The 22,639-nt window shown below is 35.8% G+C and overlaps 1 protein-coding gene across 5 annotated transcripts in view; it reads right to left on the bottom strand.

Annotated features, from left to right (window-relative positions):
* DIAPH2 (diaphanous related formin 2) overlaps positions 1 to 22,639 on the bottom strand; it is a 918,057-nt gene that overhangs the window by 425,840 nt on the left and 469,578 nt on the right. For all 5 annotated transcript variants that reach the window (XR_002340795.1, XM_021080479.1, XM_021080480.1 and 2 more), the window contains one exon: positions 5,183 to 5,312. Coding sequence is in view for 4 of the 5 variants with exons in the window: in XM_021080479.1 (XP_020936138.1) it covers positions 5,183 to 5,312 (130 nt within the window). In the remaining variant the exon portion in view is untranslated. The remainder of the gene's footprint in view (positions 1 to 5,182; positions 5,313 to 22,639) is intronic.

The following is a 22,639-nucleotide window of genomic DNA, read 5'->3' as shown; positions in this document are numbered from 1 at the left end:
GTAACATTTATACTCTAGCAAATCTTTTATTTGGTCAGCACTGACCCTCTGTATGTTTTCCAATATGTGCGCATGAATCTCTGTTGTATATTTTAGACCACAAAGGAGGAAAAAAATGAAGCTGAAATATATGTAATAAAATAATGTAAGACAAAGGTCTGCAAACCTTCATTGACTTTCCCGCTCAGCTGTGTTATCATGGGCAATTCTTTCATCATTCTAGGCCTCAGGTTCCTTAACTGGAAAATGATGAATTCGCACTAAATGCCATCGTGAGTGTCTTTTTAGCAGGGAGGAGATGATCTCTAAAGCTTTTGCCAGCCCTGGAACTCCGGATTTTTTTTTTTTTTCATTCTGCCAAATTTTTCACTTTATGATTTTTTTTTTTTCCTTTGGTCTTTTCTATGGCCGCACCTGCAGCACGTGGAGATTCCCAGGCTAGGGGTCCAATTGGAACTGTAGCTGCTGGCCTATGTCAGAGCCACAGCAGCACAGGATTTGAGCCACATCTGCGACCTACACCACAGCTCATGGCAATGCCAGATCCTTAACCCACTGAGCAAGGCCAGGGATCAAACCCGCAACCTCATGGTTCCTAGGCGGATTAATCACTGAGCCATGACAGGAGCTCCGCACTTTATGATTTTACTTTTTTCTTTTTATTTCATAGATTTTTACCCTGTAATATTTCCTCTAATCTAAACTTTCATCATTATTAATCTTGTGAAGGAGTCAGAGTGGATAAATAGCTAATCAGAGTTACTAATATGACGTGGAAAGATGGCAGATATTAAAAGGTATGCTTGGTCATTAAAGTGTATATTAGTTGAAGTTCAGGTCATGGTGCAGTGGAAACAAATCCGACTAGGAACCATGAGGTTGCAGGTTTAATCCCTGGCCTCGCACAGTGGGTCAAGGATCTGGCGTTGCTGTGAACTGTGGTGTAGGTCGCAGACGTGGCTCAGATCCTGGGTTGCTGTGGCTGTGGTGTAAGCCGGCAGCAGTAGCTCCGATTTGACCTCTAGCCTGGGAACGTCCATATGCCGTGGATGGGGCCGTAAAAAGCAAAAAAGTATAATAGTTGATTTAATTCATAAGAAATTAACAATGTTTATAGAAAACTTAACTAGCTTTTATTTTCTAGGATGGTACTAATTTAACTGAAGTGAAACCCATTTCAGATTTATATAAAACTTTGGGATTAATAATGCCGTCAAATACATTAATACAATTTTTTCCGATTGAATGGAATAGTTTCGATTAAACTTTACCAACCCTTTTGGTTTAATCCATGGAGCTGACCTATAAAACACTAGAGGTTTTAAATCAAACTGTAAAAATCCTCAAAGCTGAAAGATAAATTGATAGTCATGGGGAGTTGGGGGAAGATAAAGGATTTATAAATTAGGTCTAGTAAATAAGCTTTATACAATATAGACCTATATATCTACTATATATACTTATACACACACACACTTATAATCTTTAAAATCAGTCATTGGAGAAAAGATAATGGTGGTTTATCAAATGTATTTCCAATATTTTAAAGGCATTAGAATCTCTATAGCAACCCCTGTTTTTTCCTCTAAAGACTCACTGGTATTTCAAACATGAATGAGAGGACATGCAGATATATCATTTAACTTAGAAGAAAATGACCACAGAAATATTATTTTATTAATTCCACTGGTAACAAAATTACATTGTACCGTTTGACTCTGAACTTAAGTAAGCCGATAGGAAGATCTGTTTAGAAGAAAGGCACTCTCTTCCCTCACCCTGCTGTGTTCCTCCCTCCTCCCTGCAGTAATAACTAAATAGATAAATAAATAAGTGAAATCAAACCAAAATAAAACCACTCTACAATTCTTTAGGCAATGCTTCATAAACTTTTCTCACCCAAGTGCCCTTAATGGAAGAGAAGATTGAACACACTCCCCTAGGGATCTGCAGCAAGTGTGAAATTTCCTTGAAGTCATCTATTTTATTTTAAAAATTCATGTGAATTTTGCATCCTACTCCATAATATATATCTGTTTTAATGTAAAAATGATGTGTTTTTCCCCAATATCTTTGAGTTACAGAGCTCTAGGAAAATATGCTAAGTTTATACCATAGCTTTGCATCTTTCAAGACGCACACAATTTTAGAAGCTCAGCTTTATAAGCAATCAAGGCAATTATAAAATACACTTTTCCAGCGATGTCGCATATTTCCTACTTTCAGTTTTCTTTTCACTTCAAGGTAATTTTATTCTTTGACAGTTAATTTGAAGTCAGTAATTTTAATACTGAACTGAAATACATTTATTTGCTATACCAGACAGAAAAAGATCCTTACTCTATCAAAATAGGTACTTGTTTTTGTTTGTTTTTTATGGCTGGACCCAGAGCATATGGAAGTTCCCAGGCCAGGGAATTGGATCTGAGATGCAGCTATGGCAATGCCAGATGCTTTAGCCAATGCACCAGGCCAGGAATTGAACCCATGCTCCACAGCAACCTGAGCTGCTGCTGTCGGATTCTTAACCCACTGCATGACAGCAGGAACTCTAGTACTTGGGTTTTATAATCAAAAACACAAAGAAGAGGAGAGAAATAAATGAGGAGTATGGGATTAACAGATACATACTACTATATATACAATAGATAAGCAACAAGGCTTTTTTGTATAGCACAGGAAACTATACTCAGTATCTTGTAATAACCTATAATGGAAAATAATCTGAAAAAATATCTATGTATATATAATTGAATCACTTTTCTGTACACCTGAAACTAACACAATATTGCTAATCAACTAAACTTTTTAAAAAATTAAAATAAAAGAAATAAAAAAGAATTTTCAAAAGTGCAAGAAAGGAAAAAAAACACTACAAATATAGATGATATTAGAAGATCTTGTTCTAATCTTCTAATTGGAAGATCTTGTTATTTAAATACTTGTTCTTTAAATAAGAGTTATATAATTCAATAACTAAGAGTTAGTTTCATTGTATCTATATTGCTCCAGTTTAAAAAGAAAGGCATTTTTTGTTTTTGTAGGCAATCATTTCACAAGGAACTAGTCCATGAGCAAGTGAACTCAATTACTCTATAGTGTTGATCTATTTTTATTTTTGTTGGTTGGCTATGAATATAGGTATGCTTTCTATATACAAAGTACTGGAGGTGACAGAATGGGATTCAAGCAGAACTGAAATCTATATTAAGCAAATAAGACAATTTAGACTCAAATACCAAGGAAAATATTTAACTATAAATAAGAGGCAACTGGGTTGACGTTCACCATGTTCTCTTCTTTTCCTACAGACTAAATTCAAAAGTATTTTCTCCTAAGGCTTTAGTAGCAAAACATTTAAAAGAAAAAAAAAAAGAAATGGATTTTTAACAGTGATTTGACAAATAGTCAGCTGTCTTAGAGGACAGGGCAGGTGAGATTTCCAGGCATGGGAGACAGCATGAAATCTTACACAGAGACAGGATTATTAAAAAGGAACAAAATCAGCTCAAAAGAAGAAAATGTCTGGGCACACTGAAATGAGAACCTGAAGGAAATGAAAGGGGGAGGTGTAAGTGGTGGAATATACTTTAGAACTTTTTTGAGTTGAGAACTCTGAGTCTGAATTTCATAGGGAAAGAAAAGGCTGGATTGCTGTAGCCCAAACAGTGAGATGGGAAGAGGATTTTTGGCAACAGTCTTTTGAATACAGTGGCAAGAAGACCACACAAAAGCAGAAATAAGCAAAATTTGAGAGAGACATTTTGCTCTTGAAATAGATAGGAAGAAAGAACTTGGTGATATTGTAAAAGAAAAATATGAAAAGATTTACCAAAAGCCCAGACATAGGAAAGAAACAGAACTGAACATAATATATTCTTAGCCGAGACTGGAGGAACTACAGGCATCTTTATGATTATTCCATTCTAACAAAACAACAGCAACAACCATAATATTCATTAAATTAAAGAACAGAGAAATATTATTGATTTCATTCAAGAAATATGTTGAGGATGTGATACCAGATCTACAGAGATGACCACTGAAGTATATTATACAAATGATATTCTGAGTTTCAGAGACATAGCTTTTTTTGTCTCCTTCAAAGGACACTAATGGGTTTATATGGTTTGTAATAAACTCGCTTTAGAGTCCTTTTTGAAAGTCCTCAGAGAGAAGTGGAATTACTGGAGTAAAATTTCAAATATAAGATTTATGGCGGACTTCTCTTATCTAAGAAGAAAAATGCACTTGTCTACATATATCATTTCGCCTTCCAAAAAACCACATTTCCTTGATCCTTCCTCCTTTCTTTGACTTTTCAACTTCTTGCAAGATAATATTTACTAACCAACAAAAGCTAATCAGCTCTAATTAAAGTCTTGGAGACATTTTTCTTCCCCCTCCTCCTGTTCTTTACAGGAGCCAAGTCCTGCCCATTCTCGTCCTTCTAGGATGCCCTGCTGCCTACTACATTAAGAGCACACTGCTTAACATGACACTGAAGTCTGTGATGACCACCTTACTGCTCCTGCCTGACAGTCAGTTTCCTCCATCCATCCTACCACCCACCTTCTGCCACCGTGCCTTGCTCATATTGTGTGCTCTCTGGAGAGCATGTCCCTTTTCCATGTCTAGGAAAATCCTATTCTCATGCTTCACCCTTTGGCCTCTTTCAAGAAGCATTCTCTTATCAATCCACTCAAAAGTACTCTCTCTCTCTCATCTAAACTACAGCCCATTATCTTTTCTCATATCACTTCTCAAAATCATTTTTGTTTCTTAAGGTATTTGTATATGTCTCTTTTACCCTCTAGATTTTAAACATATTCATGCAAGAACTATCTAACAATCATCTTGCTATCACCAAAAGCTCCACAACATGGTTCCTTCACAAACAATATATACTTAAGTGTTTATGAAATGAATGAACAAAGTACTATCTGATCAGAGATACAAAAGTTTCAATAACCTAGAAGCACTAAAAATAAAGTCAGTCAAAAACAAGACACTAAAACACACTATGCTGTTAAATATAAGCTAATGGAAACTATCTTCCTGCTTTTCTTATATCTGTAACCAAACAAAAAATATGATTAATGTTTATAGATTATTTAATCCTACTATTTAAAATATAGTATTTAGGCAAGACAAAGTCTCAAAGCAGTTACAAATCAATTACCTTTGCTTGCACTTTCTACATGTTCCAGTTCTTCAGGAAATTTCAGGATATCCCGGTATTTTTCTTCACAAATTTCAGCAATAAAATGCAAAAGGGTTGTTTTTTGATCTGCTGATTTAGTGTCTCGGATCTGGAAAGAAATAGGAGCAACTGGTTTTAGTATTTTTAGTAATGTAAATATGGACTTTTTCTTAAACAAGTTAAATAAATGAATGAATTCAATTCATTATAATGAATTTAAAAATTTTTTAAAGTTTGAGATAGTTCCTAATGGGGTCTACTAATAACGTTCTGGATTTTAAAATGAACTCTGTATTTTAAAAGTGAGAAAGATTACCCAAAAAAGTAAAAAATTAGATTTTAATATGTATTTCTTTAAATGTCTAAATTATTATGATAAAACAAACTATTCTTTTTATGAAAAAAGAACATTCACTTAAGTATTGATAATAATAGTCCAAGTTAATGTGTGCTTATGTTATTAGCATTTGGTTCGTTGCTTTATCACAGAAATATATTCTTAAATCTGGATGCTTCTGTAAGGTTGTATTAATTTCTAGCCGTCATTGATGCAAATTAATGTAAAAGAACAACCACATTTTACCCTCCTTTACTTGCAAGGGCCATCAAAAAAGGATAACTGAAGACTTTTTATGCTGATTTATAAACAGAATCTGACCATACAATTGTGATAATGTCAAATTTTATTTGTTTACACACTGTATTTTTTTTTCAGCGACACCAGAAAAGGGAAGCTACGTTTAAAACGATAAAAATCTTTAAAGTATAGGTCAGAAAAAAAATCTATGATGAGAATCTAAGTGTTTTCTTTAATATAACTCATACTAGACTAAGCTGGAAATGAATCAAGGATTTACTTAAAAATAAAGGATAAATACAGCATAATGTATCAGGTTTTCTCATTCTATTGGATGTTTTAATTCTATAATCCTTAGATGATGGGTTTGCCCACTGATGTTCATACTGATTTGGGGTTTTTAGCTTTAAGTATTATTATTTAGAATAAATGAGTACTCTTTACAATCAGGTATATGAAAAGGCTGAGGAGGATATTTAGGTAATTTTAGAGTAATTTAATCCTTATTGTTTTAGTGGCTAAGAAAAAAAATCGCATTTAATCATTCAGGCCCATACCTTTTTGTGCTACAGCTTATGAACAACTGTTAGGTCCTCATGATATGAACAATATAAAAGAAATGTTAGTCTCAAGGTTCAACACAAACAGCCACAGGAGGCGGGACACTGACAGTTCAAGTGGTCACAATGATTTCTTTTAGAATTTCTGGGATTAAGTTATCACACATAAGTAGAATATTTTAAAATATGCATTATCATGCTGATCCACAAAACACTTTTAAGTACTACAGCACTGAAAGGACACAGTTCAAGGACAAGCTTGTAAGAACAAAAAGCGACAAAAACCTCAAGGGCAATTTAAGTAAGGGATTGCAGCTATAGAACAATCAATGGGAGGTTGGTTTTCTTTCCTAAAGAGAGGTCTTTACCCAAGATTACAGTGTTATATGTTCACAAAGAGCATCCCTTTCAGTATATACTGGATACTCCAAGTAATAAGGCAATAAACATTTTCATTTTTTCTTACAAATTACTTGAATTGCTAAATCCTAAAATTCTAAAAACATTAGATGCTAAGGGAAACTGAAGCCACATCTCCCTAAAGGAAAGAAGATTGATCTATATTTTATCATCTCTGTGGAGGCAAATTATTTGCACGCGCACGCGCGCGCATGCACACACACTCCCCACTACCAAAAACCTACCCAACTTTTAGGACACTGAATTTTATAAGTATATAGTAATTTCTTTAAATGCACATGGCCAGTACTGGAAAGGAAAACACAAAAATAGAGAAATAGCACTGTGTTCATGTGGCAATCTTCTGGGTGTTTTAAAAATTTAGCTTTTGACATGCATGCTTATAAGCACTTAATTTTCACAAACTGTATTTAATTGATAATTATTTATCCAGAATGAGATCCATAAATTTACTTTCTATTAAAAACCTTAGTAGAGACAATGGTTACAATGGTTATATATTAAATAGAAACAAAACATAAAATTTTAATGTCTTTGCCAAAATCAGAAAGAGTGATAGAAAGAGTATGCATGTACTTTTTAGAATTTAACATTCCCTTCAAAGCACGGACAGATATGGCCAAGCACCTGTCTTGTCAAGATGAGAAATATCTTAGTTGGTATGGGAAACAAATGGCTAAATCTATACTGCAATATTTATTTTTTAAATAACCTCACACAGGGAGTCCATTGTTAAGGTTTCAAACTAGCAAGGAATAATCATGACAAATATGCCTTTTTTTATTTTTCCTCTATGGGCATGACACTTAGACCAACCATTTCAAAATGAATACAGAATATTAAAATATAAGGACAAAGGGTTTTAATTTATTAAAGTACATGTATTTTGTATTATCATGTCTTCAGTCTCTTTTAGCACATCTACACCATTCATACATTAGCCATTGTCTCTCTCAGGATCTACTGTATGGTTCAATGTCAAGGCAACTAAGAGTATTCACCTTTATCACTTCTAATGGCAAATGGCATTTATCCAATAATTTGCTCTTCCAAGTGTACTAGCTGGATAGAGACATCTCTTGGGGTAATACAAAGGTAATCTAATTTGAGTATGTGCAAAATCACTTCCAAAGTGTTTGGGTTAGTTTATTAAGACGTAAAATTGAAAAATAAATCAATAAAATCGACTTCCTTTGATATCAGGTTAATTCAAAATTATGTTAATTTTACATTAACATCAAATGTTTCAGTAATACTTGTCCAGATTGCCTAAGTCTCAGTGGTGGCTCTACTCTAAGCATTTCAAGGTTTGCTCCAGCCAGAAGCCAAGTGCCTTTGTGCATCCTGGCCTGTGCCTTCCCTCTCACCAGCCACAGTTAGGCATTAGACAGATATAGGAGTTCTCTTTACAATATGCAAAAAGATGAACAAAATGGTCACCCTATAATCCTCTGCCTTGTATATATTTTCAAGCTATACAAACACAAACAATTATTTGTTTGAAATTGGAATTATTTGAAAAAGCTGAAAACGTTTTATAATTTTTTTTTTTTTTTAAGGGCCGCACTCATGGCATATGGAGGTTCCCAGGCTAGGGGTCTAACTGGAGCTGCAGCTGCTGGCCTATACCACAGCCACAGCAATGCAGGGTCCGAGCTGCATCTACGACCTACACCATTCCTATGGCAACGCCATATCCTTAACCCACTGAGCAAGGCCAGGTATCGAACCCATGTCTTCATGGATACTAGTTGGGTTCGTTACCACGAGCCACAATGGGAACTCGCATTTTGTAATATCTTAATAAGGTGAGTTATCAATGCATGATAAGAACAAAAAGAGTAATTCACCATACTCACTGATAGCGTGCCATCAGTTAATAAACCGTAGAGTGATTTTAATTATCTGACCAATAAATGTTAACATAAAGATTAATAACTAAATTTATACTAATTGTATCTATCTAATCTTTTTAACTTTCTGAAATGGTATAAGAATACAAAATACCTTTAACAGATCAACACCTATTTCTCCTGCAAACTCTGTCCCTTTCTCTTTTTTTTCTAAATAAATGGGAGTGCTATATTATGAAAAATATATTTATATGTGATGTGTTCAAATACATTTCCAAAACTTCGGTTAGGCAGATAGCAAAATATCTGAATAACTAAGAGCCTTTTAAAAGTTTTTTTTAATTTTGAATACTCTCATTCGAGCTTGAAAATCTTCCATCTTCATCCTGTTTTTGAAATCAGGAGGGTATAGCACACAGAAGCCAGCGCACAACCAGAGAGCATGAGCCAACAACATTTTAATCATCTACGTCAGTCACACTCAATCTTTCTGTGAAGGACCCCATCTGGAGGTAATTTTCCCTTATGCTGAGATTTAAGCCTATTTCTTCTTGCTCTGTCCTCAGCGGAAACTGAAAATAACCAGTCACTATCTTCTTTTCTGTATAACCACCTATCACAGAGTGAAAGTTCCGTTCTCATATGTCCTGTTTTCTTAGGCCAAACAATTGCAGTTCATTTAACCTCTCTGCACAGATGTTAGTTTTCCAATGTTTAATTTTGTCAGGGTGATTAGAGCCCATTCAAAGTTGCCATTGCAAAGTCTCCCTTCAGCCACTAGAAAAGCATCTAGTTTTCTCAGTTCTGCATTTAAGGCTCATGCCTTGAGTTGGCTCATGCCTACCTTTCTAGCATGCCCCCTGCTGCCTTCTGACCCACGCCCTTCTCTTCAGTTTGACAACTGCTTTAACATACCATGCAGTGTCATACTACTGTTTTTTTGTACACCTCGTTCTCTTAGACCCCCCAACTTTTTTTCCTATCTGCCAAGTGAATACCTATTCAATTTTCAAGACTACTCAACTACCACCTCCTATCTAAAGACTCCTCTTTCTTAGGAATAATTAATACCTTCCTTCACTATAAACATTTCAACACAGTAGTTTCTCCCAGTCAGTATGAGCTCTTTCAAGAGAAGAGACCCTATTTTCCTAATATTTATTATCCATGGTACCTAGGAGCATGTTAGGACATACCAGGGAGACCATAAATATTTCTAAATGAAGATTTTTCTCCACATAAGCTCCCATTTGTGTGGGCTATAGATCAATATTTCTAAATTAAATTCTACTCTTACTAAAGAGAGAGAGAGAGAGAGCGAGAGAGAGAGAGAGAGAGAGTGTGTGTGTGTGTGTGTGTGTGAGCGCGCGCACACAAACACAGAGTGAATCCAAAGCCCAGATTATTCCAGGACACCATATTTGTTGAGAGCCATGTTGCAGTAAATGCCAGAATAAAGTAATAACATGCCTCTCAGGAAATGGAGCACTCTGTTTGTAAGGGGAGACAGGCTAGGAACAAAGCAATTATGAATGCAGAAACATATCCGATGATCCACCGTGGGCTACAGAACTCTGCTGGGCACTATGGATCAGAGATTTACTAATGCACAGTACTTTCTTTTTTCTTTTCTTTTATTTTTTTAATTTTTTTTTTTTTTGGTCTTTTTAGGGCCACACTCACAGCATATGGAGGTTCCGGGCTAGGGGTCAAATTGGAGCTATAGCTGCTGGCCTATGCCACAGCCACAGCAACGTCAGATCCAAGCCAAGTCTGAGATCTAAACCACAGCTCATGGCAACACTGGATCCTTGACCCACTGAGCGAGGCCAGGGATTGAACCTGCATCCTCATGGATGCTATTCAGATTTGTTTCCGCTGAGCCACAATGGGAACACCTGAACAGTAGTACTTTTGAAGATTTGGGGAACCCAGAAATCAGGGGGAAACACAGAATTATACAGAAAGGAGATGATGTAGAAGAGTAATTTGGTGGCAAATGTCAAGGACTGATATAATTAAAATGAAGACTAGGGTACATATTTTTAAAAAGGCAGAGAAAGGACAATTTCAAAACACATTGTGAAGACAAATAGGATTAAGTCACTGAAAAGAAATAGCTGGAATGAGTGAAAGGGAAAAATCAAACACTCCAAAAGTTTTACGTTCTGGTGATTAAAAGAAATGGTTGTATTATATCAATAACATGGAAAGAGATAACTCTAGAATAAGCTGATTTTAGGAAGGAAGCGGCAGCTCATTTTTTAAATGTAAGTCGTAGTAGCTATGTGGAGCTAACCTATGGGAAGGTGGTCATGGCCAATTCATTCTCTGCTTCATTTTATCCTATATTATTGCACTTAATAAAGCTTCTTAAACATCCACACGACCATGTTACTCTCTTCCTTCTAAAAATTGAATGGTCCTCTACAACTTACATAATAAAGTTCATACGTCTAATCAGAATCATTATTGAGCACAGACTTTGCATTCAGACATAACTGGGTGTGAACCTTGACTCTACCATTCATTAGTTATACGACCCTGAGCAAGTTACTTAAACACTCTGACTCAGCTTTCTCACCCATAAAATGAGCACCTAATAAGACATGAAGAATTGAGTAGGATAATGTAGTATCATGGCCATGATCATATTCCAGATGAGAAGTGATGAGAGCTCATTTTAACTTCCCATTTTCACCCAAATTCATTACCATCACCTAAAAGTCTCTCTGGGATCTGGTCCCCTGTTACCAGGGAGATCGTATCTCTAGCTATTATCCCTCACCGGCCCCCTTCAGCCATACTGGCCTCCATTCTGCTGCTCCTTGAAATCACCAGGCATGCGTCTTACATGCCTGTGCGTGCTTTACTTTGTGTGAGTGCTTTTTTTCTGCCTGGAAAGTTTTGCTTTTACTCATCTGCATGGCTAGTTCCTTCCCTTCCTTCAAGATCTGTACTCAAAAGTCACTTTCTCAGTATGCTCTAATATATACCCTATTTATTTATTGTCTGTCTCTGCTACATTGTCAGCTACATAAGTACAGGGCTTTTTGTTGTCTGCTGTGTTTACTTAATGGCTGCCATATAATAGGAGCTTAATTCATGTTTATTGAATGCATGGATGGGTGAAGGTTTCAACCCATTTCCTTATGTTCTTTCTGACCTTAGATGCTTTCTTCCTTCATTGGATGGTATTATACTATACTACCTTTAAGAGGAAGGAGAACCAACATTTTTAACCCATGTGACTGTGGGTCAAGCACTTCGATACATGTTTTATATGCATTACCTTTTTTTATGCTCAAAAGAATTTAGTTAGTTATTAATGTGCCCATTTTATAGGTAAGGGACCAGGTTTAGAATACCTAAGTAGCTTGGCCTAGGTCACACAGATAATAAGAGCTGGTGCCACAACACAACATGGTAACTTATGTACATTGGGTGCCTAATGCATACTGGACTGAATTAAGTGTCATGGGTAAGGAAGGTGACAGGAGTGGTGGGCAGGGTCATTCAGGGAAACTGGTGCTAATGATCCTCTTTTAACTTTCCTAAATGGAATTAATAAATTCTGGTTTTGTTTTCCCACAGTGATTTATATACATTATAATTATAGGATTTATTCCATAAAATATAATTTTGTTAGACAAGGAGTCTCACCTACTAAATTGTAAACTCCTCAAGAAAGAGGACTATATCCATTTTGTTGAATAATTGTTTGTTGAATGACTAAATGCTACAAAGAGGCCAAAGACAATTAGGACTTGATGATTAGAGAAACCTTCAGTGACCTTCAAGCAGAGTTTCAATACAGTGACAGGAGTGCAAAATTAAAAAGAATGGACAGTCAGAAAGAGGAGTTAACATGTAAGGTAATTCATTCAAAATATTGATTATGGATAACAAATAACTAGATAATTGAGGAATAGAATTATCTTAATTATGCTGCTAGTTTGGGTCTGCAACTACAATTTATTATTCGGATTCAAAAATTCTTGAGTAAATATTTACACAATAATTCAAATTTGCCAGTAAAAAGTGAGTTTGCTGCTTGAGTGAGAGTTGGAAGGCATGAGCGATCTGCTGGGTTATCTAGTCCATCACTGCTAATACAGAGTAGATAAGACACATTACAGCATCATATAAGAGTTTTTTTCAATACATTTTTGGGTGAAAAAGGGCAGCAGAACTAGCAGCTGGAAATTGGTGAGGCTAGTAAACAAAGGTTATTGGAATTATTTGTCCCGAATAAGTTCAGCATAATTAGGGCTGAAGGGAATCAGGCAAAGGAATAAGAATTAAAAATCATGAGAAAGGAAAAATGGATGGACACTGACTATTACACTGGTTCTCAAATCATGGGCCCTGAACCAGCCGCATCAGCATCACCTGTGAACTTGACAGAAATGCAAATTTCGGGCCATAACGGAAATCAACTGAATCAGAAACTGAGGGTGCAGTGCCTCAGTTAGTGTTTTAAAACACTGGCAAAAAAAATTCTGATAGCACCTCCAGGTGATTCTGATGCATGCTTAAATTTGAGAACCACCAACCTTTTCTGAAGGAAATTTCCAGGCAAGAATATGCTAGGCAATTGTCCACAGCTTGCCTGGGCCCTCTCATAATTACTTTCACATGTAGCGAGTTGATGTACCAACATGATGTCAAAGCTTAGAGGGGAATTGTCTAGCAATCTGTGGCACCTGAAGGACAGAATCACTCTCAATGTTCTTAATTTACATTAAAAATGAGACTGCTTTGTATCATAATTTGCCATCTACTTATTTAAGAGTAGATGATCCAAACAATATGTCCCATGCTGTGAAGCTTCTAAATGTGTTGTTCATAAGTCTTCTAAACTGTCCCTCTTTCTTCACCCAAAACTGTATTGAAAATACACTTTTATGATGCTGTAATATGTCTTATCTACTCTGTATTAGCAGTGATGGACTAGATAACCCAGCAGATCGCTCATGCCTTCCAACTCTCACTCAAGCAGCAAACTCACTTTTTACTGGCAAATTTGAATTATTGTGTAAATATTTACTCAAGAATTTTTGAATCCGAATAATAAATTGTAGTTGCAGACCTCAGGTTTCAATAATTTCCATAACAAGTCTTACATTGCAAATGTATTTTCACCAGTCCAAATTTCAGGGCAAATGTATATTGGCCCCAAGTAGATTAACGCCATGACCTATATGCGAAACAGAGGTTCTTCATAGGAAAGTACAGCGATCAGACCACAGTGGGTGAATGTAAGGAGAAAGAGGGCAAAAGGAGGGAACATCATCCCTGTCCATTACATGGGCACATTCTGATATTGCATTTCCTGTGTCAGCAACCCAATTTGTGGTGGAAGGCCAAGAATGAGAATGTGTTCGTTCATTACTGCACATTAGGTAGGAACAAAGCTATGGATCATATGCTCCTAACAAAAAAGATCTTAAACCCAACTTGCAGAGTGTTGCTGAGAATTATCAGAATGACTAACAAAGCAAACATCCAGCCAGCTGCCAGAGAATGTTCTCTTCCAGAAGAAGCAAGAATATGCAGAAAGAACATCAGGTTTTCTTGCATGGATTGCTGCAGAATGAATATTTATCAGAGATGAAACTGATTTTCTGTAAAGAACAGAAGAAATGCAGTGATAAGGCAGAGTGGATGTTACTTGAAAAATTTCAGGATGCATTTAAGCAGGTCGAAGAGTATTAAAACTTCAATGTGATGGAATCCAAAAAAATACAACAAACTAAGTGAACAGAACAAAAAAAGAAGCAGACTCGCAGATATACAGAACAAACTAGTGGTTTCCGGGGGTGGTGGGGAGAGTGAATGGAGGGTTGGGCAATATAGGGGTAGGGGATTCAGAGGTACAAGCTATTAGGTATAATATTATACATTAACTATACCTCCAAAAGAAAACTTCAATGTGAGGTAAGAGTCCATGTCTCCAGATTACATCAGAAGGAAGGCCTTTCTAGAAATGCTCTCTCCTTTTTCCCCCAGTGGTCATACAAATGGCCACATGAAACTCAGCAAACTTATCTACAGGTCCTTTACTCAGGAGAACTCTGGATTGCCTAATCCCTCTGTGTCAAGGACAGAGCCTGACAGATAGCAACACTCCAGGATCCACATTGTTATTGGAGTGGCCTTGGAAAAAACTAGAAAAGGAAAATGCAGTGAAGGAATGTGTTTGCATCATTGGAATAAACCCACCCAAACTACCAATATGATCAGATCATTCAACTTAATTTATTTTAGCAAAAATTGTCCCTAATCATGGTTCCTTTTTTTCCCTATTATATTTGTATATTCATGGAACAGTTAATATTTAAGCAATCATGAATGCTCCAGTGCATATATCAAAACAACTACTACTGTGTGTCAGTCTTGGTACAGCATGTGTATTCTAATGTTAAGCTCCTTTATTTAAACCAAACTCAGTTCTGTGCTCTCTATGAAGGGTTGTTTACAAATTACTGCTTTCTTCAACATCACCACACACACCACAATAGCACTGAGAAAGATAATGTATTTTTAAGGATCATATAAGGACATTAGCTTTGTAGCTACGACCAGACAGGTTTCAAACATGCTTTCCTGGCTATATTCCTAACTCTCACTCCAAATGCTTTTCTGGGTGCTCCATGACTAGGGCTGACGCTAATTCAGCTAAATGTAATTTACAGTAGAAAGATGTCTTAATTCTTTAGGGCCTGAATTGCCCCCCTTTGCACTCTTGGTTTGAGTATTATAATGTAATTTCCCCCCAAAAGAGCACAGATGATATCACTTGTGTAAAAGTCAAGCACTTTAAGAGTTTTACACTTGTTAGCTTAATTTATGGCAGCAACCTCTGAAAGAAAAGCTCAAACTTAAAATCATGACAACATTAACAGGCATAAGGATTCATCTCAATTGCCACCTCCAGGCCCAGCAGGGCACGGGTGACATTAGTTTCCCAGAGAAGACAAATTTTGCTTTGCTATTCTTCCTGCTCCACCTCTCAAGATTTTATTTTCCCTTCTAGCCTTACTTATTCAAGGAGAATGCCCTGCATATGCATTGGCCTGAAGTAGCCAGTCCCAGTGGCAAATCAACACCCATTTGTCCTTATTTTAGGAAAGGCCAGATAAAAATTAATGAATTATGTCTATACTTTAAAAAGAAAAGCTAGTCTGGCACTTTCAAGTGCTCGTAGTTATTCAACCTGCCTATAGGAGGCTTACCAAGTAGAAGTTCCTCTGAGAATAGCTTTAACAGAAATCAAGTTATTCTAAATTGGTACAGAATTAGTTTACAAGCATGAATATCCCTAAGGTCTTAAGTGGTTTCCTCTCAGAAATGGTTTAAGCATTTAACTAAAACTTGTAACATTTATTGTCATGAGTATTTTATTTAACATAACTGTTTGTATGCATGAGGCTTGAGAGTGGGTGTAACAATTTTGTGGTTACTTTTCTTTACATAGCTTTAAAGATTATCACCACCAAAAGGATATATAGAACTGACCTTGCTCTGTATATGCAATGTAAATAAGCAACGTTTGGAGGTGCAACATTAGTGGTTTTAGCTATTTAAGAACAAGATATGTAATACAGCTAAAGAATAATTAGAATCTGATACTGAGGAGTACCTCTTCAGAGGTGAGTTATATAATTAGTTATATCCATTCATTCATTTTCATGAATGTATACTGCTCCACCATATGACTGTAAATAATTTTACTTATATTCTCACGTTGAACATTTCCATTATCTAGCTTCCCTTTTGGGGGTGGTGGGGGAGTCATTACTGATATTATCATAGGTAATGCTGCAGTAAACATACTTTTATTTTAGGAAAATATACATAAAATCAAACTTACGATTTTAGCCATTTTTAAGTGTACAATTAAGTGTTGTTAAGTATAGTCAACATCATGGTGCAGTCATTACCACCTTCCATCTCCAGAACATTTTCATCATCCCAATACTACAACCCTGTACCCCTTAAACAATAACTTCCAACCCCCTCCCCTGCAACCTCTAGCAACCACTACTCTACTTTGTCGGTATGAATTTGTCTATTCTTGGTACCTCAATTAAGGCGAATTTTCAATATTTGTCTTAATGTGTCTGGCTTATTGCACTAAGCATAACGTCTTCAAAGTTCATCCATGCTATAGGATATACCAGAATTTCCTTCTTTTTAAAGACTGAATAATATTCCACTGTATGTGTATACCACATTTTGTTTATCCATTTATCTGTCAGTGGACAATTAGCTTTGGCTACTGTAAACAATACTGATATAAATACTGGTGTACAAATATGTGTTAAAGTCTCTGCTTTCAACTCTTTTATGTGTATACACAGAAGTGGAATGTTCCAGCATACTGTAATTCCAACCTTAATTTTTTGAGTACCATTTAACATTCATACAAGCAATGCACAAGTGTTCCAGTTTCCTAAACTTTTCTTCTTCTGATTTTTAGATAGTAGCCATCCTAATGGATATGAAGTGGTATCTCTCTGTGGTTTTGATTGACATATCCCTAATGATTAGTGATGCTGAGCATATTTTCATGTGCCTATCAGCCATGTTATTTATTTATTTATTTATTTTTGTCTTTTTAGGGCCAAACCTAAAAAGCATATGGAGGTTTCCAGGCTAAGGGTCTAATCGGAGCTATAGGTGCCAGCCTACGCCACAGAGAAAGCAACGCCAGATCCAGGCTGCATCTGTGATCTACACCACAGCTCACAGCAATGCTGGATCCTTAACCTGCTGAGCAAGGTGAACCCACAACCTCATGGTCCCTAGTCAGATTCGTTTCTGTTGCGCCACAATGGAAACTCCCCAGCCATCTTCTTTAGACAAATGTCTATTAAAGTCTTTTGCCCATTTTTCAATTTGGTTGCTTGTGGGCTTTTTTTTTTTTTTTTTTTTGGTTGACTTGTAGGAGTTCTTTATACATTTTGGATGTTAATTCTTTATCAGATATGTGATTTACTAATACATTCTCCCATTCTCTGTGTTGTCTTTTTACTCTATTGAAAGTGTCCTGTGATGCTACAATTATTCTTATATATGTCTCTAGAGTCCTTATGTAATAGCTTATCTAGAAAATATACTAGGAGTGACATTTCTGGTCACTGTATATTCAGCATTTCTAGATAGTTCCAAATTGTTTTCTGAAATAGAGGTACTAAGTTACATTCTCACCAGCAGTTCCGTTTGACACATATTCTTACTCATACTTTATTATCAGAATTTTAAAGTTTTTCCAGTCTCATGGGTATGAAATGGTATCTCATTGTGGTTTAATTTAATTGTAGGTGTGAATATAAAATGATATAGACATTTTGGAAAACAGTATCTTTTAAAATTAAACCTATACTTTCCGTAAGACAGTGTTCCCACTCCTAGGTATTTACCCAAGATAAATGAAATTTATGCCTTGTACATGAATATTAATAGCAGCATTAGGATTTCTATGGTGGCTCAGTAGGTTAAGGATCCAGCATTGTCACTGCTGTGGCAAGGGTCAATGCTGTGGCTTGGGTTCAATCGTTAGCACAGAAATTTCTGCATGCCACGGGCATAGCCAATAAATAAATAAATAAAAGATGCATTATTTGAAATAGACAAAAAGTAGAAATAACCCAAATCTCCATTAACTGATGAACGGAAACATGTCATATTCATACAAAGGAATATTATTCGGTAATAAAAAGAAACCATTGATATATGCCATAATGTACATGCTAAGTGAAAGCCATACTGAATACAAAGTAACACAAAACACTACATTACTTGATGATTCCATTCATACAAAATGGTAAAACTATAGTGACAGAAAGCAAACAAGCAGTTGTCTGGAGCTAGGAGTGGGGACTGACTGCAAAAGGCCACTCTAGATTTCAATGAAGGTTACACAACTGTATACAAATAACAAAATTTATCAGACTGCATATTTAAAGTTAATATGACAGTATACCAATTATACTTCAGTAAAGATACTATTAAAAATTACAGGTTAAGTTCAAATTGCTCTTGAAAGTGTCCTTTGATGCTGAACATGTTTTGCTTCTGAATTAATACAACAAACAAACAAAAGTCCTAAGAAGATACTTTCAGAAATTGATGGGTACCCTGGGGCCTTTCTCCTATATTTCTTGAAAGCTGAAACTTGTAAACATAAAGGGATCCTAATGACCCAGGTCATGATTGATAAAAATATCCTTGGAATCGTATACCTGCATCTCTCTCCAAATCTTTGAATAGCTTATGATGCTTTTCAGCTTTCTTTAACACGTTTCCAAGGAAAATATTGTTTTAATATAAGTATCCATCTATCTGCTTGAATTTTAATTTTGAGCTCCTTTATCTAAATAGTAAGCCTCTGAATAGCTTAAATCTCCTCAAAGTTTCCTGGACCCTAGAGTGAGTCCTCACATAGAACATTAAACAGTGACATTCTTCATTCCCATTTAACCTGAAAAAAAATCTCACAACATTCTCTTATTAAAAGAAATATTATTTTTCGTTTTGTTTTGTTTTGCCCAATTAGTGAATAATGAAGGGTACGGGCATCTAACAGCCATACAATAGTACGACTGTATTACTGGTTTTGAACAGGTATTGATTCACTTTGTCCAAAATTTCAAAAATACTAACATTTAATCATAGAAAGCAGGTAAAAACTTAAGAGAAGCAGTTTTAAAGCTACTCTTACCAGGACATAAAAGGGAAAAAAAGTATTCCGAGAATACAGATTAAAAAATAAAGGAAATGGGAGTTCCCGTCGTGGCGCAGTGGTTAACAAATCCGACTAGGAACTATGAGGTTGCGGGTTTGATCCCTGGCCTTGCTCAGTGGGTTAAGGATCCAGCGTTGCCGTGAGCTGTGGTGTAGGTCGCAGACACGGCTCGGATCCCGCGTTGCTGTGGCTCTGACGTAGGCCAGTGGCTACAGCTCTGATTAGACCCCTAGACTGGGAACCTCCATAAGCCATGGGTTCGGCCCTAGAAAAGGCAAAAAGACCAAAAAATAAAATACTAAAAAAAAATAAAGATAATGAAAGAAAAGAAAAAGTGAATGGCAAGTTTTTGTGTTTGTCCCAATGACAGAGGTCAGGAAAAGCAAAATCTAAAGTTTGGTGTGGGGAAGAGAAGTAATGCGCATGTAAATAAGTCTGGTATTGTGCTTTTCCTTTCTAAAGAAGAGGGGCAGCTTTATAGAATGGGCTACCTTGTAACAGAGGTATTTTGCTATCTTGTAGTTAGTTAACCAGTATTTATAGCAACATAGATTACTTTTCATGCTGTGCTATTATATAACAGCCTTCTCCCTTTGCTACTCACCCTGTCTCTTATTTTAGTCTTAAAACTAGCTGCATTACAATGGCATTGGCAACTAGTTCATCAAGCTCTCAAAGACTAGAGATGTATGCTTTATTTCTCTTTATCCTACAATGCATCCAGCACTGTTCCAGAGAAAATAATAAATGGGGCCATCTTACTGACCAAATACTACCTGAAAAGTATTTATGAATAAAGGTAATTCTTAGGTTCCCTAAAATTGTCACAGGGATGATTGGATGTTTAGAATTTTGTTTGAATATTAACTACTCATAAACCCCTTCCATGGGCATCAGCCCTCCTTCTTAAAATTATGCCATGCCCTCATTAATATGGTTTCATTGGGCAGGAAAATCAGTTTCTAAGATGATCAGTCACATGCAGTCACCAGAGCCACATTTTTGGAACAACAGTTTTATACAGGGTTGAAATCCTCTTCGAACAGAGCTTTTATAGAGTAAAAAGGCATTTGTTTTCCAACTTACTAATTATATTCACTAAATGCTGTTCATGTTGTCAACTTTCCCCTACTGTGAGAATTACAAAATCAGTCATAAGATTAAACTCAGAAAATGACTACAGCAATTCACAGAATACTAAGCCAGCTGGGTTCATTTAAATCTTCCATGGAAACAGTCTTTGTGGCAAACCTAGTAAGACCTACAGCTCGTCCCATAAATCATCATTTTTTTTTTGTCTGCTCCAGTGCTGAAATTGTTTATTGCCACCCCTGATATATGGGAGACTCATCAAGAATAAAAAAAGATTTTTTGTAACCTAGAGAATTATTCATCTCATCTCTGCCAGACATACTACCTAATATAACAGTTGACTATATTCATTACTGTTTAGTCACAATGACTTCAACCAGTATAGTTGTGGCACAGTATTAAGTTGATTGCATTTTTTCATATCAGTGCAGTAGGATACAATTTAAAAAATGAAAGCATATACAGATGTATTCTTTTTCTTTTTTTGCTTTCATTGAGATGTATCTGTATTTAATGAGTCATAACCAAGCCATACACAAGTCCTGTACTGGAAACAAATTCTATCCTTCACTATAGTTCTATATACAAATATATGTTGTTGGCTTTTTAATAATTATTATTGGCAGGAGATAAGAAGGATAATATGGCAATGCTTAATTTGCATTTTTAAAAGCTCTTTATGGGTTTGTCAATTTATGTATAAGAAGAAATATTTAACTCAATCCTATTTCTCTGGAATCATTCAATTCTGAAAATCACTACTGAAACATTCTTAAGCTTTCATTCCTTTTCTCTCTTATTTTGCCTCTCCATCTCTTGCTCTTTCATTCTTGTTCTACACACACACACATTCACTCACTCACTCACTCATTCACTTTGGGGCTTGGTCTGGCTTTTATTTCCTTTTTCTCAGTCCTTTTCCTAATATAAGACTCAAAAATTGGAATCCCTTCCATATCAAAAAGATCATGTGTTTGCAAAGGGGAGTCCAATAACTAGGCATAACCGGTCCACAGGGCAAGTATGTAGGTATATACCATATTATTACTCCACACAGCAAATTATCCAAACATATGGGAAGCAGATTTAACTGTTACACAGGAGGTAAAACCATGGATAGAATAAGAGACTCCACTATATTACAGATTACAGTTAAGGGCCTTGGTGTGTGTATGTGTGTGTGTGTATGTGATTAGAGGACAGAACATTTTTACATATCTAAGTAAAATAGAAAAGCTTATTGAGTGGAAAAAAAGCCAATGTCTCCAAAGCAGTCTGTATTGACAAGAAATGCTAATCAAGCCTGCATCAGACAAATTACATTTCCAAACTACTGTTCTCCAGAGAATTTAATAAACTGAAATTTGGGGAGGATAATGAAGTTTTCACACAACCTAAACTAAAGTGTTGTAAATGTGATAATATCTAAACAGATGTAATCAAATTCTGAGAAAACAAACAAGTGTTACATTTAAAGTATTAGCTGACTAATTTGCAGCAATGAATGTAAATTAATGAATATTTCAACTTAGAGAAAATCTTTAAATAAGCTCATGGGACTTCTGTATTTTTAGACACAAGTAGGAGAATAAAGGTGTGAGTTTGTTTTAATCAGAGCTCAAGATTTCAAAAAAGATATTCTGATAGACACTCTTTCATAACTATACCAACTTGAAGATGTATATCTATAAAACTGGTTAATTCCTGTGCCTAACATAATCATATAGTTTTAGCCCTGAGGAGACAGAAGTCAGTCTTTTCTCCCATCTCAATTCCATAATGTAGGCTACAGAGAATAAGATACAATGCATCTCCACGTTAACATAAATAAGCAAATTATTGTAACCATTTGGAAAAATTGAGATTACTTTCTTAAAAGAAAGCATCTCCAAAGACAGAAATACACCAGATAGAGAAAGAGACTAGGTATGCTACATCTTAGAATTGGGAAAAAAGGCTGATTTTCACACTGAAGGACAGTCTTCAAAGCAGACAGTAATGTATTCATGGGATAACAAAATTAGGGATGTGCACTCACTCATATGTTTTCAACTCTTAGAGGGCTGCATTTTTAAAGAAGAGAAACTCAGAAGTAGCCTGTGTTTTGCTCAGATCTTAAATGGCATAGAGGGCATTGGAGGTGAGGGCTCTGGGTTGGGTATGAGCTGGCATCCTGATTAC

Source organism: Sus scrofa, chromosome X (assembly GCF_000003025.6).
Source record: "Sus scrofa isolate TJ Tabasco breed Duroc chromosome X, Sscrofa11.1, whole genome shotgun sequence".
NCBI classification, from domain to species: domain Eukaryota; kingdom Metazoa; phylum Chordata; class Mammalia; order Artiodactyla; family Suidae; genus Sus; species Sus scrofa.
The sequence above is the reverse complement of the archived record's forward strand: the minus strand, read 5'-3'. Positions and strand labels throughout refer to the sequence as shown.